The sequence below is a fragment of the Dermacentor andersoni genome, chromosome 3 (genome assembly GCF_023375885.2).
Source record: "Dermacentor andersoni chromosome 3, qqDerAnde1_hic_scaffold, whole genome shotgun sequence".
Lineage (NCBI taxonomy): Eukaryota > Metazoa > Arthropoda > Arachnida > Ixodida > Ixodidae > Dermacentor > Dermacentor andersoni.
The window spans coordinates 135,678,455-135,695,359 of record NC_092816.1 but is presented as its reverse complement, the minus strand read 5'-3'; the positions used below and the strand labels follow the sequence as shown (position 1 = coordinate 135,695,359).

The following is a 16,905-nucleotide window of genomic DNA, read 5'->3' as shown; positions in this document are numbered from 1 at the left end:
TATAAAATGGAAAACTAGTGCAAATTCCGATGCAAATGTGCCCCGCCAACAGAGCTCACCGTGGTGAGATAAGACGTGGAGGTCCGGCATGTGTATTGCAGATGATATCTTGCTGTGCACGTTAACATTGTCGTGTACTTAATCATCTAAATAGGAGAGCAGAAAGAAAAAAAATCACCGAAAATGTATGAAGAACGTCTAAAATACATACCGCTGGGTATGTATCTATGGGGCCGCTGCGTGAGTGCCACTGTGGATATGCCCTAGGGGCCATCGGGCATGTGCCGCCCTACAAAGAACTTTTTTTCGACGTCAACTGGGTTCACTGCAAGTATCAGAGCAACATCACATCTACACGGTGACATTCGCGTAACGCGATTTTTCTTGTGAGGGTTGACGTCGACGTTGAGGTTTTTTCAGCTCGCAAAAAGCGCATTCTTGCGATATATGACCTTCAACATCGCGTTTGTGCTCTTTAAAGGCTTTGCATGAGATATATTGAGCAAAAAGGCTCTTGCCCCTACAGAAGCATTTTTCGAAGACAGTTCTGCTTCTTTGCGTTAATATTACAGTGACTAAGTATTTGTCACGAGCCTACAAAGATTGCCAGAGTGACTGCAGTGGTTATGAGGGATAACACACAGGCTTGTGCGCGTAGTATTCGGGCGTCATATATTTTATCGAAACCCTGACTCCGCAGGCACAACAGCGCGACTGTTCAAACCATGCCAACTCTCTAACTATACCCGTCAACAACTTCCTGTGGCAGTGCAGCCAAGGCTCCGGAGCCGAGTCGCACCTCTTTTGCTACGGCCCTGCATGCAGCTCCCTACCGAAATAATATTTGCGCTATGCAGGTCAAACAAACATCTTACAGTAACTTACACTTTTTTAAATGCAAGATTATTTAATAATCACGAAAACCGTTGCCATGTCGAAATAATTTCGTTTAATGCTATACTATGTTTTTCGGTTTTCTGGCGTCCGCATCTCTTTTCCATCGCATTTAAACGAATATGGCGTCCCCGGGTAGCAGGACGTCAACGTCGCCTGCCGACGCACGTCCCCCGCGTTACGTAACCCCAGCCGCCGGGCATCTGTAGAAAGATTAGTCATAGGAAAATCTATCCACGCCCAGGCCAGGTAAGTCATGTACAACGTTTACGCGCAAGTATGCAAAAGCGACCCGAAGCTGGGTATCACAGACGCATGTCGGAAGGTGAACGCGAGCTGGCTGGGGTTAGCGAACACAATGTGTACGGGATTAAACACGACGTAGTGTGTGGCACCTTGATGTCACGGAAGCGCAAACCTCCGCGTCTCCGAGACACACACAGCAGTGCCAAAACCGGAAGAACAAGACTACTTCTTCACGACACTTTCTCCCTAGCTGCTCTACGACGAACAGTGCACCAGTATTTCCTGCGAAATGAAATTCTGACAGCCGCAAAACTTGCTCGAGATTTCACCAGTGATGACATGGATATGCCTAAAATGTGTGTACGTACAATGCAAAGGCTGCTCATAGATACTGGGTTTTGTTTTCGCAAACGGAAGCGAAACTCTACTCTTCTCGAGAGAAACGTCATCATCATGTGGCGGCGGCAGTACGTGTGCACCATCCGAGAACTTCGCATCCAAGATCGGTATGTGCGATAATCCGTCCTTTTTGCAAGTTTTATAGTCTATGAACGAATAAGTGATCTTTTATCACCCCGTATGCGTGAACCTTTAACTGTTCCGTAAAAAGATTCTTCAGACACGCAAATGACGCGAACTGCTTTTGCCTGTAATTGGTAGCACAAACGATTGATAGTCCCGACCGAAAGGCGAACCGCCGATAGCGATAGCAAATTAGTCGATAGCTCTACGAAGTAAAAATAGTAGTTCTATCAGCCATATAAATTTGTAAACATTCCCTTACTAAATTAATAATGATAGAATGTGTAGGTGTGACTCAGCGAGGACGTAGAAAGAAACAGACACACAGAGACAGCTCTTTGTTTGTGTGTCTGCTTCTCTCTACGTCCTTGTTGGGTTGCACTTACACCTTCTATCATGGATTCAAACCAACTAGCCCGCTAACGTGTTATATCTAACCTAAGCAGCGCGGTGTCACGCGCGCACAGCTAGACATGAACACATTTCGCTCGATGAGCGCAGAAACTCGCTGTCAAAATTCTGGAGTGCAGGAATCGCGGCAGCAGCAAGCGAATTGACCTTCATGCATCTCTCGCTTCAACGCGAACGAAACGTCGAAAGCACAGCGCATACGAAGCTACCGGCACTACGCGCACTCCGCAATCATCGCAGGTCGCTCGAAGATGAGGCCGCGCGGGCGCGCACTTGGGCCACGTCGCAGATCGCTTTCAAGAAGCACGAGCGCCGGTAACGTGTCCCTACGGCGTGCGCCAAAGGCGTTTACTGCGGCGTACGCGATTCCCGTGGCTAACGCCGTATTAGTCGCCGCGGTTGTCTCCACTCTGTACAGAACGGCGGGCGATGAGGTCATCGAGGCACCCTAGCTGTCGCCGGAGAAGAACGACCCTCCTGCCTTGCCTGACGTCCCTGCCTCGCGCCCGACAGGAGCGGGAGCGCATGCGGGCCGCATTCCTCGCTCGCGCACGCGAGATTGAACCGCGTTCGCCAGCTCACCTACGCACGCTTTCACTCATACGGAACCTACGTCGACGCCGACGGCAGAAATGCGCCTTGAGTGTCCATATGATTGCTATCGCCATGAGAGGTGGTAGCGTTCAAGCTTTCTCTGCTCACAGAAGCGCTGTGTGCGCAAACACAAGCATTGTTGCTTGACAGTTCGATGCGTTGTTTATCGTCGCGGAACAGACATTACCGTGAGCCTTGCAAGTGGCGGCATTTTTTTTTTTTGCCGCATGTCGTGCATCACCACATTGCCGCGCCCACTGTGCAGCTCACGCCAATCACTTTGGCAGCGTTTGTACGATGGGCAGAATGATACTCTTTGCTTATTGCGTCTAACGAACAAGCGATGCCTGGATATTGCTTAATTATGACAGCGGAGCAGTGCAAACTCACTGAGTCGTTCGCATGCTTTGAGAAATTGCGAGCTGCGTATTCCTGGCGACATGCTTCAATTCTTTTCATTGTTTGTTTCTTTTTGCAGGCGCAGTTATTACCTAGACGAAACTTGGGTCAACGCTGAACATACCAAGGGAACAGTGTTTACTTCCAGAAAGTACCGACAGCATCAACACGAAAGTTTGAAATTCAGTCTTGGCTAGCCGAGAAAGTCATCGCGTTTTCTCACGGTCAATTAAAGCCAGAGTTGCTGGAGCTCGTCAACCAACACAAGAACACGTTTCCGATCCATCGTGGGGATGTGGTTGCTAAGGCTGCCGGTCACGACGTCTTGAGGCTTCCTCCGTACCGCTGAGACCTGAATTCGATCCAACTGATTTGAAGCCAAGTTAAAGGTTATGTAGCTGCTAAGAATACCGCATTCGTCCTTGCAGCTGTCAAAAGGTTGCTGCACGAAAACATCATTTTTATAACGGCAGACAAGTGGCTCAGGGCGTGTTCTCATGTTCGCAGGATCGAATAGGAACTCTGGCAGCGTGATGGCATCAGTGACGCAAGCCTCGACAGGCTTTAAATTTCACTAGTATCGGATACGAGCAGCGAGACTGGTGTGAGTGCTAGTGAGATGAGCGGAATGGCAGAGCCGCTGTGAATGGGGACATGGTCGCAGAAGCCTCTGCAACACTGTTTTGTGGTTGGGATTCTGCCTCAAGCTTTCACTAATCACGCGGTTGATGATATATTTGAACGTGATGTTTTATGTGCCAAAACCACAGTATGATCCGAAGGAACACCATAGAGCTCCATCCTGGAACAATGTGTGGTAATTTAAGTTCTTCCTTTTAATTTTGAAAGCTTTCCCTTAGGCTTAACCAAGCGGGCATACGCGCACAAATGCGTTTTTTTGAAGTGCACCAAAATATATTGTATGGGCGTTTTTACAGTTTGCCCACATGAAAAGTTGGCCGCAGTGATCGAATTCGCAGGCTTGCGCTTAGGAGCGCATGGCTGCTAATCAGTCGTGGTGGGCGCACGACAGCTGCATTTCGATGACGGAGAAAACGGTTTTGGGTATAGTTATGAACAGTTCTGGAATGCTGCTATCATCTGGAAAAAAAAGTTTGTATAAATACAGACGTTGAATTTGCTCCTTGCAACGAAACACGTCGCAAGGCATGTCGCAGCACGTCATACCGCGCACTGTAACGTAGTATGCATGGCAAAGCGCATAGTCGGAAGGTTTTCCCAAAAGTTACAGAAATAGTGTATTTTGCATAAGAGTTCAGCTGAAATGGAGTTCGTACCTAAATACAAAGGCGATTTCTTAAAGGTTATGGTTGCTCGCGAAACAACCATTTTTAAGTATTAATATATGAATGTATCACGGGCCCTAAACGTAAAGCTATTCCACTCTGTTTTTATTCCATTCTCCTGATGGCAGGTACGCGTAACCGCTGACGCAAGCATCGGGCTGTCACCCGCAGGATTGTCTGAACAGCCCAATCAAAAACTCCCCTCGTTTATAGGAGGTCACTTTTGTTTGCTTTAAAAACGAATAACATTGCCTACACTGGGCGCCTTGTCTCATCTAATTGGCGGAAAAGGAGCGAGGAGCACGCTCAAGTGGAGAGGGTTTCGATAAGGCTGAGCCAGTGCACTGAAAGTCGATAACCGAATGAAGAGGGTAGTGCCAGTGTCTGCGATTGGTCCTCTTTCTGTTACTGGCTGGTCGAAAATCGCAGCGGCAAGCAACGGAAGGTTAAGAATGGCCCTAAAACGGATCCTCAGCAAGGAAGAGTTGGCAGAGCGAGGTCATAAACGTGTTGAAAGTGGTCGAAAACGATACACGGCCACTCAAAATGTTTTATTGTGCGCAAATAAACCCACGTTCTCCGGCAGGTGCGAGTAGCCAGTGCCTGAGCCATCGGCGGCAGCCATCTTTTATTCCTTTCGAATCGGTGCAGCCTGCGGCTTTTCAGAAAAAAAAAATCAGTTTTGTTCGGCATATTAACTCACCTTGACGCGTACGCGTTCCCTTGACACGGCGAGCTTTCGCGGTTTCGTGACGTCGCGTGAGAGGCAGGTGAATTGGGTGCAGTTCGAAAACATTTGACCAATAGCGAAAGGCTAATGGCGAAATGCATCGAATCAGAAATAACTGATTTTCTTTTGTTCAGGCCAACCGCGCATAATCAATGTGTACACTTCTTATCAGATGGGGAGCTATCACAGTTTTCGTGACGTCAAGTGACAGACAGGCGACGTCGGAGTGGTCCGAAAAAGTTTTCGAGCAATCATGGAGGGCTGATTGCAGAACAGGAATAGAAAAGTTTATAATACCTTTACGTTATAGCGCCCCAGCTTTCCATAAATATGATTCGATATATCTATCGTGAACTTTTGCAGTGCCTTAACACGGTTAATTATATCTATCGCATGCATGCATGAAAACAGTAATCGAAAGCGCCCATTCGCGGAAAGTGCTGGCGCAATCAAAAACCGAAACTTCTGGCAAAAGGTTCGGACAACTTGGCGCTGTAATACATGTGTATAGGCTGCGCCCATGTAGCCTTCGCTGGACTACCACAGAAAGCTGTCGCCACGTGTACAGTCGAGGACGTCTACCAACGAACGCCTCCAGTGTGGAATAACCTGTGTAAGGAAGGAATAACTATACCCCTGTTCTTGCGTGAGGTGTGCGCTGCGCGACCTTTGCAATGAAGGAACCTGTATAAGGAAGAAATTCCGAGGCCCCAAGTACTTGGTTATAAAGGCGGACGGCTGTGGTGCACTCATTTAGCACGACCGGCACATATATACTACCCGTCCCATATAGCACAAGCTAGAGCACTAGTGTGTGCTCTAGCTGCCATTCGCCCACTAAAATAATGACTTTCTTCCTTGCGTCCCGAGCGGTGGCGTGTCAGTTTGTCCCATTCTCGCCTCGTGGTAGCTAACGCTTTGAGACGCTGTGTTCAACAGCGCCCCCACCTTCAGGATCGGCTCTCATTCCCCATTCCTTTCCTCGTAGCGGCACGTTATGAAAACGCAACGGACATCGTACCGCCTTCGGGTTCGGTCCAGGCTGTGCCGTTTATTTTTGGAGTAAAAAATTCGCCGTCAATTACGATACCACCTATTGCGAAATGTATATGTGCTTTCATTTTGCGATATATTGACTGGCGCGAAAGATCTGTCCCGTGCGGCACGTTGCAAATTGACGAAGTGTGGCGCGACTGCCTCGCTAATCTGGATATCGCGAAAGGCAGCGCATGGGTGACGCGTGGGCACGATTCGCAGCAACCACTGCAGACAGACCTCGGCTCATGCAGTGCTTTGTTTCCACATATGTTATCGGTGGACGCGCTCTCCGCATGCCATCGGAAAACAGACGACGGTGCGCTACTCTGGCGCCACCTCGTAGCGGTTGTCACCGCAGAGCCCGTCGTGTTCAATACTACGCTTTTCTTCTCACGATTTCGCCATACCCTCCTCCGTTTTCCGTCTCATGGTTCTTCCACTTCCTTCCTCGCGCTCTCTTCGCTTTTCCCGCTGCGCTCCTTGTTCGCTCTTTCATCCTTCGCTGTACTCGTTCGCTTGCTTGCGCCGCCGCTGAGCACAGGAACGGGCGCCTGTGGGCTGCGCTCTAAAATGATGGACAAAAAGAAGGAGACGTACGTCTGCCTTTTTTCTTTCGTGAGCTATTTTGCCGATAGCACATGTGTCGGTAAGCTCCCTTTTTCTGTCCATTGTAATCATTCTGATCTTTACGATGCTTCGTCATTATTAATGTCTTAACTACTAGTCCAATCATCAGTCATACTCCATTTCACACAGCTTAGCGCGACAAGAGCCATCGGTGGCGGCAAGTGTGAACACGCTAGTGAGTTTGCGATGGCCATAGATGCACAGCAGAGGGTCAAGTGCCGGATGCAATCAGACTTGGGAAGTTCGAGGAAGGAAAAGTTACCCTAAGAGGACGACTGATGCACTGATAAGACGGCAAAATGGCGACTACAATGTGAATAAGCATATCATATCATTGAAGAGCATATCATTGTAATAAAATGCAAAGTTTAAGAAGTTCCATGAAACAATCGCAAATTTCAGGTAATACGTAGCTGCTTGACTAAAACAAAGAACGAAAAAAAAAACATTGTGTAGAGTCCCAATTGATACTTCTTACACTGGGGATTTACGGCATTGGATTAAATATACAATCTAGCCCCATTTGAATTAACTTCTAGTGCAACTTGGACCGTACAGAACGGCAGAGTTCAAACGCGCCAAAAACAGTTCGTATGGCTGAAAATCTTTGCCGCAGTCCCCACTCTCTTCCAGACCAAACTGTGAAGGAGAGCTTGCAGTTTCTCATCCTACATGTGGTTTCTCGAATCATTCTTTGTTTAACGAAACCTGGCTCAACAAGCTTTGGAGTGGTGCATTTGAAAAAGGCTTTGCAAGTAAGCACAAAGTGAGCTCGGACAGCAGGGGGAACATTGGATTTCCGGCAATGTTTTTAGCATTCCTGATGCTTGTTTATACTTGGTGACACTAGAACATAATATTTCGTTTTGATCGACAATGGAGACTACTGCGCTTCGCTTAGCATGTACACAAAGACTCGAACTATCGCGTCTCTGGTTTAAAGCGACTTGCGGATTTTTTCTTAGATTTGCTGGGTAAATAAATAACGTGTTGATTTGGCGGAAACCAAGCAAGAGGCGTCGGAGAACCGTTGATAAACATTGAAAGACCACGAGCGAAAATGACTCGCTACTACATACGTACAACTAACACATAACAGTTTGTTGTATAGCAGCCGGCACAGAAAATGTACTCTACCACTGTCAGCCTCACCATCTTTCTTACTGAACCACACGTGAAGCGGCAGCAGATGGTTCCGAAACCAAAACAAAAAGAAGAAAGCTTTGCGCTGGAATGACGTATAAACATGGCAGCAATAATAATAGTAATAATAATAATAATAATAATAATCCTTTACTTCCCTCATGAAGTGAAGGAGTGCGGAAAAAAAGCTGACAAGTCAGCTTGACTAGTTCCCAGCTGCCCGGAGTACAAAATACCAGAAACAGAGCACTCTTGGCTTGGCAACAAAAAAAACCACAAACAAATAGTAATGTTAATGTAGCAATGACTTAACGCCATCTTCCCAGCGCCGACATTGTTAAAAACACAGCCTTGGAGATTGCCTACATATCTTTCTTTATATTTTCGTAAATCAGCCTTCCAGAATTCTGTAAGTGTTGACGTGTCCTCTGGACTCAGAAGTCCTTAGGATAAAAATAGCCAAACCACAGCCATGTAGACAACTCGGAATTTTCGACGCCACGCCGCATATAAAATCAAATCAATTTGGCTATTAATGGACCAATCTGGCAACCCTGGTGTTGAATGCGCCGAGACGCCGAAAAAAAAAAGAAAAAGAAAGGAATAAAGCGCGCGAAAAATGCCACGTGCTGGCGCTCAACCATTTAGGAGACGCAGACCTTCTCTGCCGTCTCCTCGCATGATCATTGCAGTAGCGATGGCGGCAAGATAGATGACGAGACGTTCATTTGAGGGACCGCCAGCCGTTTGTGCGCAGGCGCGAGTAAGAGCGGGTGCGAGAGAGAAAATGTGGGGGCTTTTGCTACTTGAATATATGACTCTGCCTGGGCACTACGGAGGATGTTTCTTGGCGCATGTTCTATAAGTTTGTACCCTAGACATGCCGTCATTGCGGAGTGGGGTCGAGTTTACGCTCTGAAGCTGGCTGGCCGCGCGCTGAGGCAGTGGGCACGGACGTCCGATTTGGTGATCGCTGCGTACCCGCAGTGGTTGCTCAGGGGCTATGGTGTTGGGCTGCTGAGCACCAGGTCGAGGGATCGTATCCCGGCCACGGCGGCCGCATTTCGATGGGGGCGAAATGTGAAAACACTCGTGTACTTCGATTTAGGTGCATGTTAAAGAACCTCAGATGATCCAAACTTGCGGAGTCCTCCACTGCGGCGTGCCTCATAATCAGACAGTGGTTTTGGCACGTAAAACCCCATAATATAATGTTTTTGTGATCGCTGTGTCTTAAGGTACGTCGGACAGGCGTTCTCGCGCCTGAGGCGATGGTGCTGAGTCAGTCATGCCGGATTAAACCTTTCTTGCACCTTACGAGCTTAAAAAAAAAAAAGAAAATAACATCCCAGATTTTTCCGGGGGAGCAGCAGGGGCCGTACTAGAGGCCCGGCCTGCTCTGCTGGTGCAGTATCTTCGCTGTAGGCAGGCTTTTCGTATGCTGCTATCCGCGGCTTTTCAGGAGCATTTTTAAGTGGTGCCCTTTCAGGGAAATAAACGCACAGCGCCTTAGCAACCGCGGTTGAACGCCACTGCCTGATAAAAGGCCGTGAGAATTATTGGCTTTGCGACTTGCCCACGATAGATTAGCTTAGGTTAAGCTTAGATTTAGGTTAGGTTTATGCTACCTTAGGTTAGATTAATACCCCTGTCAAGCGGGGAAGTGCGCTTCCGGAGATCTGCACTCGGTTTTAAGTGCACTTTCCGAAATCTAAACGTCGTAAGTGGAGTGCACTCGCAGAAGAGTGCAATTCGGTCGGAGTGTGTTCTTGGAACACACTTTGCTGGTCGAGTGCCTAGCCTCGCCGCCAACGGCTTCAATGATACAAAATGTGATGCATGGAAAAAGGACACAGAAGTTCCTTCAAGTTATTCAACGGTTCTTAACAAAATAATCAGAACAGAACTCGCTGGTATTCGGTTCTATCAGGATCAAATACCGCCTCGTCGATCGCCACTACGCCATCATCTTGTTCTGGATTGGCTAGGCATTCGTGTTGGCCGGGCTCGACTTGGAATACTGTTATGATAAAAATATTTTTGTTTTTTGTTGAGTAAATACAGATTAAGACTGCTTTTATTTATGATACAGCTAAAGCAATCGCGTTTTAGAAGGTTGTATATTTTAGTGTACATCTTCAAAAAACACAATTTTAGCCTGCCACCCCCCCCTTCCTTTTTTTTTTTTTTTTTGCTGTGAGTGCGCTCTGTTTTTCCATTTAGCACCGCGTAGCTTTAAGCGTCACTCAAGGTCCCTAAGTGCACTCCGTTTAAGTGCACTTAACTTGCCCGTTTGACAGGGGTATAATTTAGTGTAAAACAGATTAGGATGGCGCAGCGTATTGTCCCAGCGGTTAGGCCATGCGGATTTTTGTCTGCGTCTCGGCCACGTTAGGTTAAACCAAAGTTAGGTTAGGTTAGCATAAAAGACGTTACGGTGGCGCGGCGTCTTCTCAAAGAGGTTATGCCATGAGGATTACTGTCGTCTGGTTTGGGCCACGCTTGCTTACGTTAACGGTAGGTTTGGTTAGCGTAAGAGGCGCTAGGGTAGCGCGACGTATTCTCATAGCAGGTGCAGGGGTGTCGAACGTCACCGGCGGCCTTTGGGCCACTTGCGTTCAAGTGTGTTTGCTGAGGCGCTCTGACTTCTAGATTTTCAATATATGCCGTCCGGCATCATCTACGGTCCCCACTGCTCCCACGGAAACATGTGTGATGTTATTTCCAAGGTACATCGCTGTAAGGCGCGAGCAAGCTATGGTCCGGCACGACTGACTTAGAACGAGCGCACCGCACTCCGCAATGCCGGCATGCACGCCTAGAGACAAACGCATGCAACGCGCGCTAACAAACCTCCTCCCTGGTGCCTAGACTCAGTCATATACTCAAGCAGCAAAAGCCCCCAGATTTTCTCTCTCGCACCTACGCACAAACGGCATGCGATCTTTGAAATGAACGTCTCGTCAATAAACGTATGTCGCTACCTTTACTTTTTTTCAGGGACCTTACAGCAACTATCATGCAGGCTGGCCGTCAAATTACCGCTGTTTCGGTTGCCGAGGCAACCGGTCGCGTGTGTTGCTCGCGTTCGGCCGCGCGCCTGGCCACGGTGTAAGAAAAATAAGTTAGGTGATGACACTACGGCCGGCGCAGCGTCCAGATTGTGTTCGCCACTTACGCTGATTACATTTCCCAGCGACAGGTGGCGCTATTAGCAGAAGGCGCACTGATTCGCGCTTCGTAGATAATCGCTGCTGAGCCTTGCTCGTTTGTCGCTTTTGGTATCGGCGTATGAAGAAAACTATCTACAAGGATGAATACGTCGGGCTTCTGCATTAACCAGATTACTATATAAGTGGATAGGCAGCTGATTTCTCACCGACGTCATTGTAAAAGCTCCGATAGATGGCATACGTTGAAGTCTGTATGTTGATGTTGTTTTATAATTGCTCCCGCCTTTGTCTTAGCAAATTAAAGCAACGAAAAACAAACTTCCTCAAAGCACCTTGAACCATTGCATCTCGAAGCTTACACATGCGCTTGGTTAAAAACTTGCCTAAACAATCGACCCCTGCTCAGTCTATCGCTTAGTGTTTAGGCGATGGCGGCTGTACTTTGCGACAGTGCGGCAAGTCGTGTACAGTGCAACTTCATGAAGTGCATGTCACACGGTTAAATCCAGTGCAGCTCCTGAAGCAGTATACTTTGTGCTCCTTTTGTTCATGAATGTGCATAATTTTTCTGCCCTACTCTGTCATTTCGAGAGTACTATAGGAGCTCTTACATTAGGAAAAATACATGCCTAACTATAGGTAAGCGTGATGGGCTGTACAGTGCTCTTGCCGCATAGAATGTTAAGAACGGCATGGTAAAACAAGGGTTGTACATATACTGTATTCTGCCACAAAGCTATACATTACATGGCACAAACTGTTCGCAACATGTATCAACCAGAAATTTAACAAAAATTAGTATATTCTGCAAACTTGATGAGAAAATTTAGCATGAACAGAGTTTTGCTCGCTTCTTTTTTTTCTTGAGCTTGTTTCTTCATGTTCATGCTTACGGCCTTACAGTGCTGCCTTATTCTCATTCTTAAGAAATAGTGCAGAATGTGTGCAATGATCTCTTGTTTGTGCTCAACACATCGAAAAGTCAAGCTTCTTGTGTTAAGCACGTGTTTCACCTTTTCCTAGTTTACAGACCAACTGTCCGCATTTTTCTTGCAAAGTAGTCCTCAGCTACTCTCAACAGCCCAACGAGCTTCCAGATAGGGTGTATCAGTCCACATCTGCTCTTTGTGTTTGTCAGCGAGGCTTCAGCATTGCTGTTTGCCTAAAAGGTAAAAGTACATCGGCAACGATAGCAACTGGTGGCATTCATCAACTTTAGGCTCAAGAATCCAACCGCGTAGCAGGGTATGCAGTGAACAAATTGTGCTATATAATTTCCCTTTACTGTGATAACATCCTCACATTAACAGTTCTCAACAAGAATCACTTTATCATGCATTTTTTTTTTATCTGATCAATCAAGTTCATGCGGATTCTGGAAAAGCGACACATTCTCCCTCCAAGTCCGACACCCCGACTTCCAATTTCGGACAAAATATTTTTGCCCATTTTGAAGAGCAGCCAGCCTCCGCCAGCTAACTTGCTCTTGGCATCACATGCAGCGGAGCGGTATATGTTGAGTGACTGCCAGAGTACGAATCAGCCGAACAAATGCACTCACAAGACTCACAGGCACAACATAACACATTCTGAAAACACAGACAAGCGTTCAAGGCATGCACGAGAACATTCATAGCTGCTGCTCGGGCAGCGCGGGCCCAGGGCTCCTTCGACTCCCACACAAAAGGGGCTCCTAACATGGATGAATGAATGGATATTATGAGCGTCCCCTTCGGAACGGGGCGGTGGGTTGCGCCACCAAGCTTTTTCTATTACAATGCCTAATGTCCTACCTAGGTTAATAAAAAAAAGGAGAAAAAACCACGATGAACACCCGCAACCAAATTCCTGGCCCCCTACTGTGAGCTTTGCTTTTGTACGTCTGCGTTTTTTGTCGTTTTCCTACTTTTCTTCCACCAATGTTCCAATTGCCTCTCACGAATCTCTATTGCGGACATGCTTACTTTGCCCCTGCTCTCGCTGAACCCAAAGGCATCAAGGAGGCCAATGGGGCCTAAATCGACCGCTGGGCAGATATCTTCACATTCTAAAAAAACATGGACCAGCTTTGCCGCAGCAAGCACATGCTTCTTCTTCCTTCTTATATCTCGCTTTATATGTGCGTGTTCTAAGGCATCCCGATCTCGCTTCCAAAAGTAATCAGCTTCCCTTTGAGTTATCATAAATTGTTTCTTTCCTGATTTTGTTTATTCCTCTTAAGCAGTTACTTATGGCAGGTTTCCTTTCAATTGCCGCCCGCCATGAGATTATTTCGGCCTCTGACTTTTTGCTTGATGTTCGTTGTTGCAGTGCTGCTCACCATACAGGCTATATACTTAATAGTAAGCTTCCTAGTTCTTTTCCTCCACTGTGAATCAATGTTTTGCCTGTACAGATACCTGAACGCTCTCCGAGCCCATTTACTTTCTTCCATATTCCTGAGTCGTTTTTCATAATTAATTTTACTGTGAGCTTCCCTCACTTCAAAACTTCCACAGCCCATATCACCCTGCACAGCTTCATTTGCAGTCTTCGCGTGAGCGTCCAATGCAAGGTGACCCACTGACTTTTGGTTCACATCGAGTCCTGATTGGACCCCTGATTTAAAGGAAACAACCGCATTTACGAAAGTAAGTCCTGGAATCATTACACCTTTCCACATACCTTGAAGCAGCTCGTACCTATTGTATCCCCATAGCGCTCTATGCTTCATTATGGCTGCATAGTACAGGTTCCCGTACAATAACGCCATCTGTATTCTTGCAACAGAGCTACTGCTAATTCAATGTCATCTGCGAACACAATCTGTGCGCACTCTCTCTCTACGGGAAGCAGCGAGTGTCAGCACTTAACATATTCTTACACCATGCGCCTGGCACAAGTTGTGTTAGAAAGTACTAGAATGCGGGAGGGGGTCAAACGGAGGCCATGTCAAGCGGCGAGAGTTAAGCAAAAAACGCTGAAATTTGCGGCGCCGCTGCCATCGCCTTTTGCTGAAGTTCTGGCCAATCCATCACCTTGTGACCCGGCCGAGCCGCGCACAGCGGCGGTCATAAAGGTTCCTACAATATATATATATATATATATATAATATGACGATATGATTCCGCGAGAGACGAGCAGCCGCGAGAACGACGAAGAAGGTGGTCGGTGCCCTCGGCACGAGCGAGTGTCAGCCTGGCTGCCTGGCTCCAGTGTAAATAGCATGTAAATAGCATCTCTCGTCTGTGTCTTTCCGCACGTAACAATATATATATATATATATATATATATATATATATATATATATATATATATATATATATATATATATATATATATATATATATATGTATGTATATATATATATATATATATATATATATATATACATAGAGAGAGAGAGAGAAAGAGAGTTTCCTATAACAAAGAACTCGCCGCAGGTGGGGAACGATCCCAACTGGGCGGTGGGATCGTTCTGCACCTGCGGCAAGTTGTTTGTTCATCCATTTTCATATCGATTACTTTATCGTTTCTTTATTTCATTCATTAAGGACGTATAATTTCCCCTATGTTGTCCTTGGTGTCAGCGTTTATTGGCTTCTTATGATATTCCTAATTCAAGCAAAGATAAACAATGTTTTTTGGTTTATTCACCCAGGGGTCCTGAAAAACCAACTGCGTTCCAAGCGTATGACGCATAAACATAGGAAACAAAGACGGCTTCGCACTACAAAAACAAAAAGCCAAAGTTTCGTTTTAGAAGTATGCATGATTTAAAGCAGTGTCCATGAAAGACCTTTGTAAAATAAGTAAGAAGGGACGATTTGCTGGAAGACGTGAAGCTCTGTAAGGAGTCAATACCATTTTTTTTTTCTAAATATAAATGATGGCTGGCTCATTCTTCAAGCAATCTGCAAATAACACGCATATTGTGTCCTAGCACAGTTGCATATTTAGCACCCTTAAAATCACTGCGTTTACGGTTGAATAGTCGATCACAAGACACGTGGGAGCGCCATATGTAAACGTGCCTTTTGTAATTTCAATGAACATGCTTACTCGAGTCTCGGCAACAACCGATAACTTTACGATATGTAGCTTTACTTATTGCAACGGGTACATATAATAGCTTCGCTGAAAATTTGCCGTGTAATCCTTATTATTTTCCCATTTACGCTGGTTCTGACGGAGCAAGGATCATGATCATGATCATGATTCATGATCGAAAAACGCACATATAGAAAAGGTGGAATGCGATCTCGTATATCCACTCTTTAGCTATGGTCGAGCAAAGTATCGCTAGGTTCGGTGAAATGACCGGCCCTGGTGGATTAGTAGCTTTGTGGTACCAAATCCCAACCACGGCGGCGACGTTCCATTTGAGGGAAATACAATACACTTGTGTACATGGCATTACATGCTAGTTAAAGAAAGCCTGGCGGTCAAAATGAATCTGGTGTCCCCCAGTACGGCGTGCCACATAATCATATCGTGATTTTGGCATGCAAGACCCGACCATTTAATTATTTCGGTGAAATGGAAGTACTCCTAAGCGTGTTCGGATTTACATTTCATAAAGGGCAAATATCTCGTTAATTCGCTCACTGCGACAGTAGAACTGCTTCTCTGGCTAAACAAGGGTACATATCTTTTGCGTCAGGCTACGCACGGTAATATTCAATAACGGGAGCTTGTTCTTTACGTTACTCTTGCCGTGCTTTACGCGTTGAGTAAGTGTACATAATATCCGCAAAGAATTTGGATCACTAAAATATTAACTGCTTTGAGCGGGATGCTGCATTGTAAAGGATTTATTCTTAACGCGGCAGTAGCAGCACCTTATAGTCGAACCGGTAGACGTAAACTCGGTTTCCCCTGGTGCTCAGGTGGAGGGCAAAACTCAGCACCGGGCACTCGAAGAACACGTCACCGAGCAGTAGATGGGCCCAGGACAGGTTCATGCCGCGTTGCCCTGTCCACGTTCCAGACGTGTACTGCTCTACCAGCTTGCCGGACTCGTTCACGCCGTACGAGGTGAGCAGCTCTTGTACGGCGCCTCGCATGTAGGAGTCCGAGGCATCGCCATCGCGCTCCAAGATCTCGACAAGTGGCGAACCCTCGTTGTAGACTGTACCCAGTATGACCTGAAAGTTGGAACGACGCTAGTGTAAGGATCCTGAATCATTGCAGGCTCATGTAGACAATGATAATATGAGAGGTATTTTTATTTAGCCTGAATTATTTTCCCATTGTTACCACGAATGACGATGCGAAAGACACTTGGGCGATCCAAATAACACTTGTGTAAAGAGTTGTGTGTTCGCTAAGCAAAGGAAGACAGTTGACATTCGAAGTGTTTTACTGCTAGGAGAGAAAAAAAGCACGTCGTATCCGTGACTGTCTACAGCCAGCCGACGGCAGATGTTCAATATTCTAGAATTCCGGCACGGTATTCTACATAGATACTGCGGTCTCTTTGTCGTTTCTCATTGTCACGTTTGCACAAAGCAGGTGTCAGTAACGTGTTTTGGGCTCCGACTGTGCACGAAAAAATCAAGGAAGATACTACCCTAGCTGTGATTAACTAATGTGTGGCACACAGGAAAACTTACCTAACAAATAACCGGAACGCATGATGTGTTTACACTCGATAATTCTCTTGGAAATACGTGTGACATAAAGTTAAAATAAATAAATAGAAAGATAGTCTTAGTGGTAGCAAACGTACTGCTTTCGCATACTGTACGTGGTGCAGGGAGAATGGCAGTATGACATCCGCTGGCCCTCTACACAAACCAATACAGGATAGCTTTCAGTAGTGTAGCCTAACTCCAATGCT

The 16,905-nt window shown here is 46.4% G+C and overlaps 1 protein-coding gene across 1 annotated transcript in view; it reads right to left on the bottom strand.

Moving 5' to 3' along the window:
* LOC126525034 (acetylcholinesterase-like) overlaps positions 1-16,905 on the bottom strand; it is a 76,566-nt gene that overhangs the window by 9,324 nt on the left and 50,337 nt on the right. Inside the window, exon 10 of the mRNA XM_072286774.1 lies at positions 15,905-16,210. Within this exon, the coding sequence (XP_072142875.1) occupies positions 15,905-16,210 (306 nt within the window). The remainder of the gene's footprint in view (positions 1-15,904; positions 16,211-16,905) is intronic.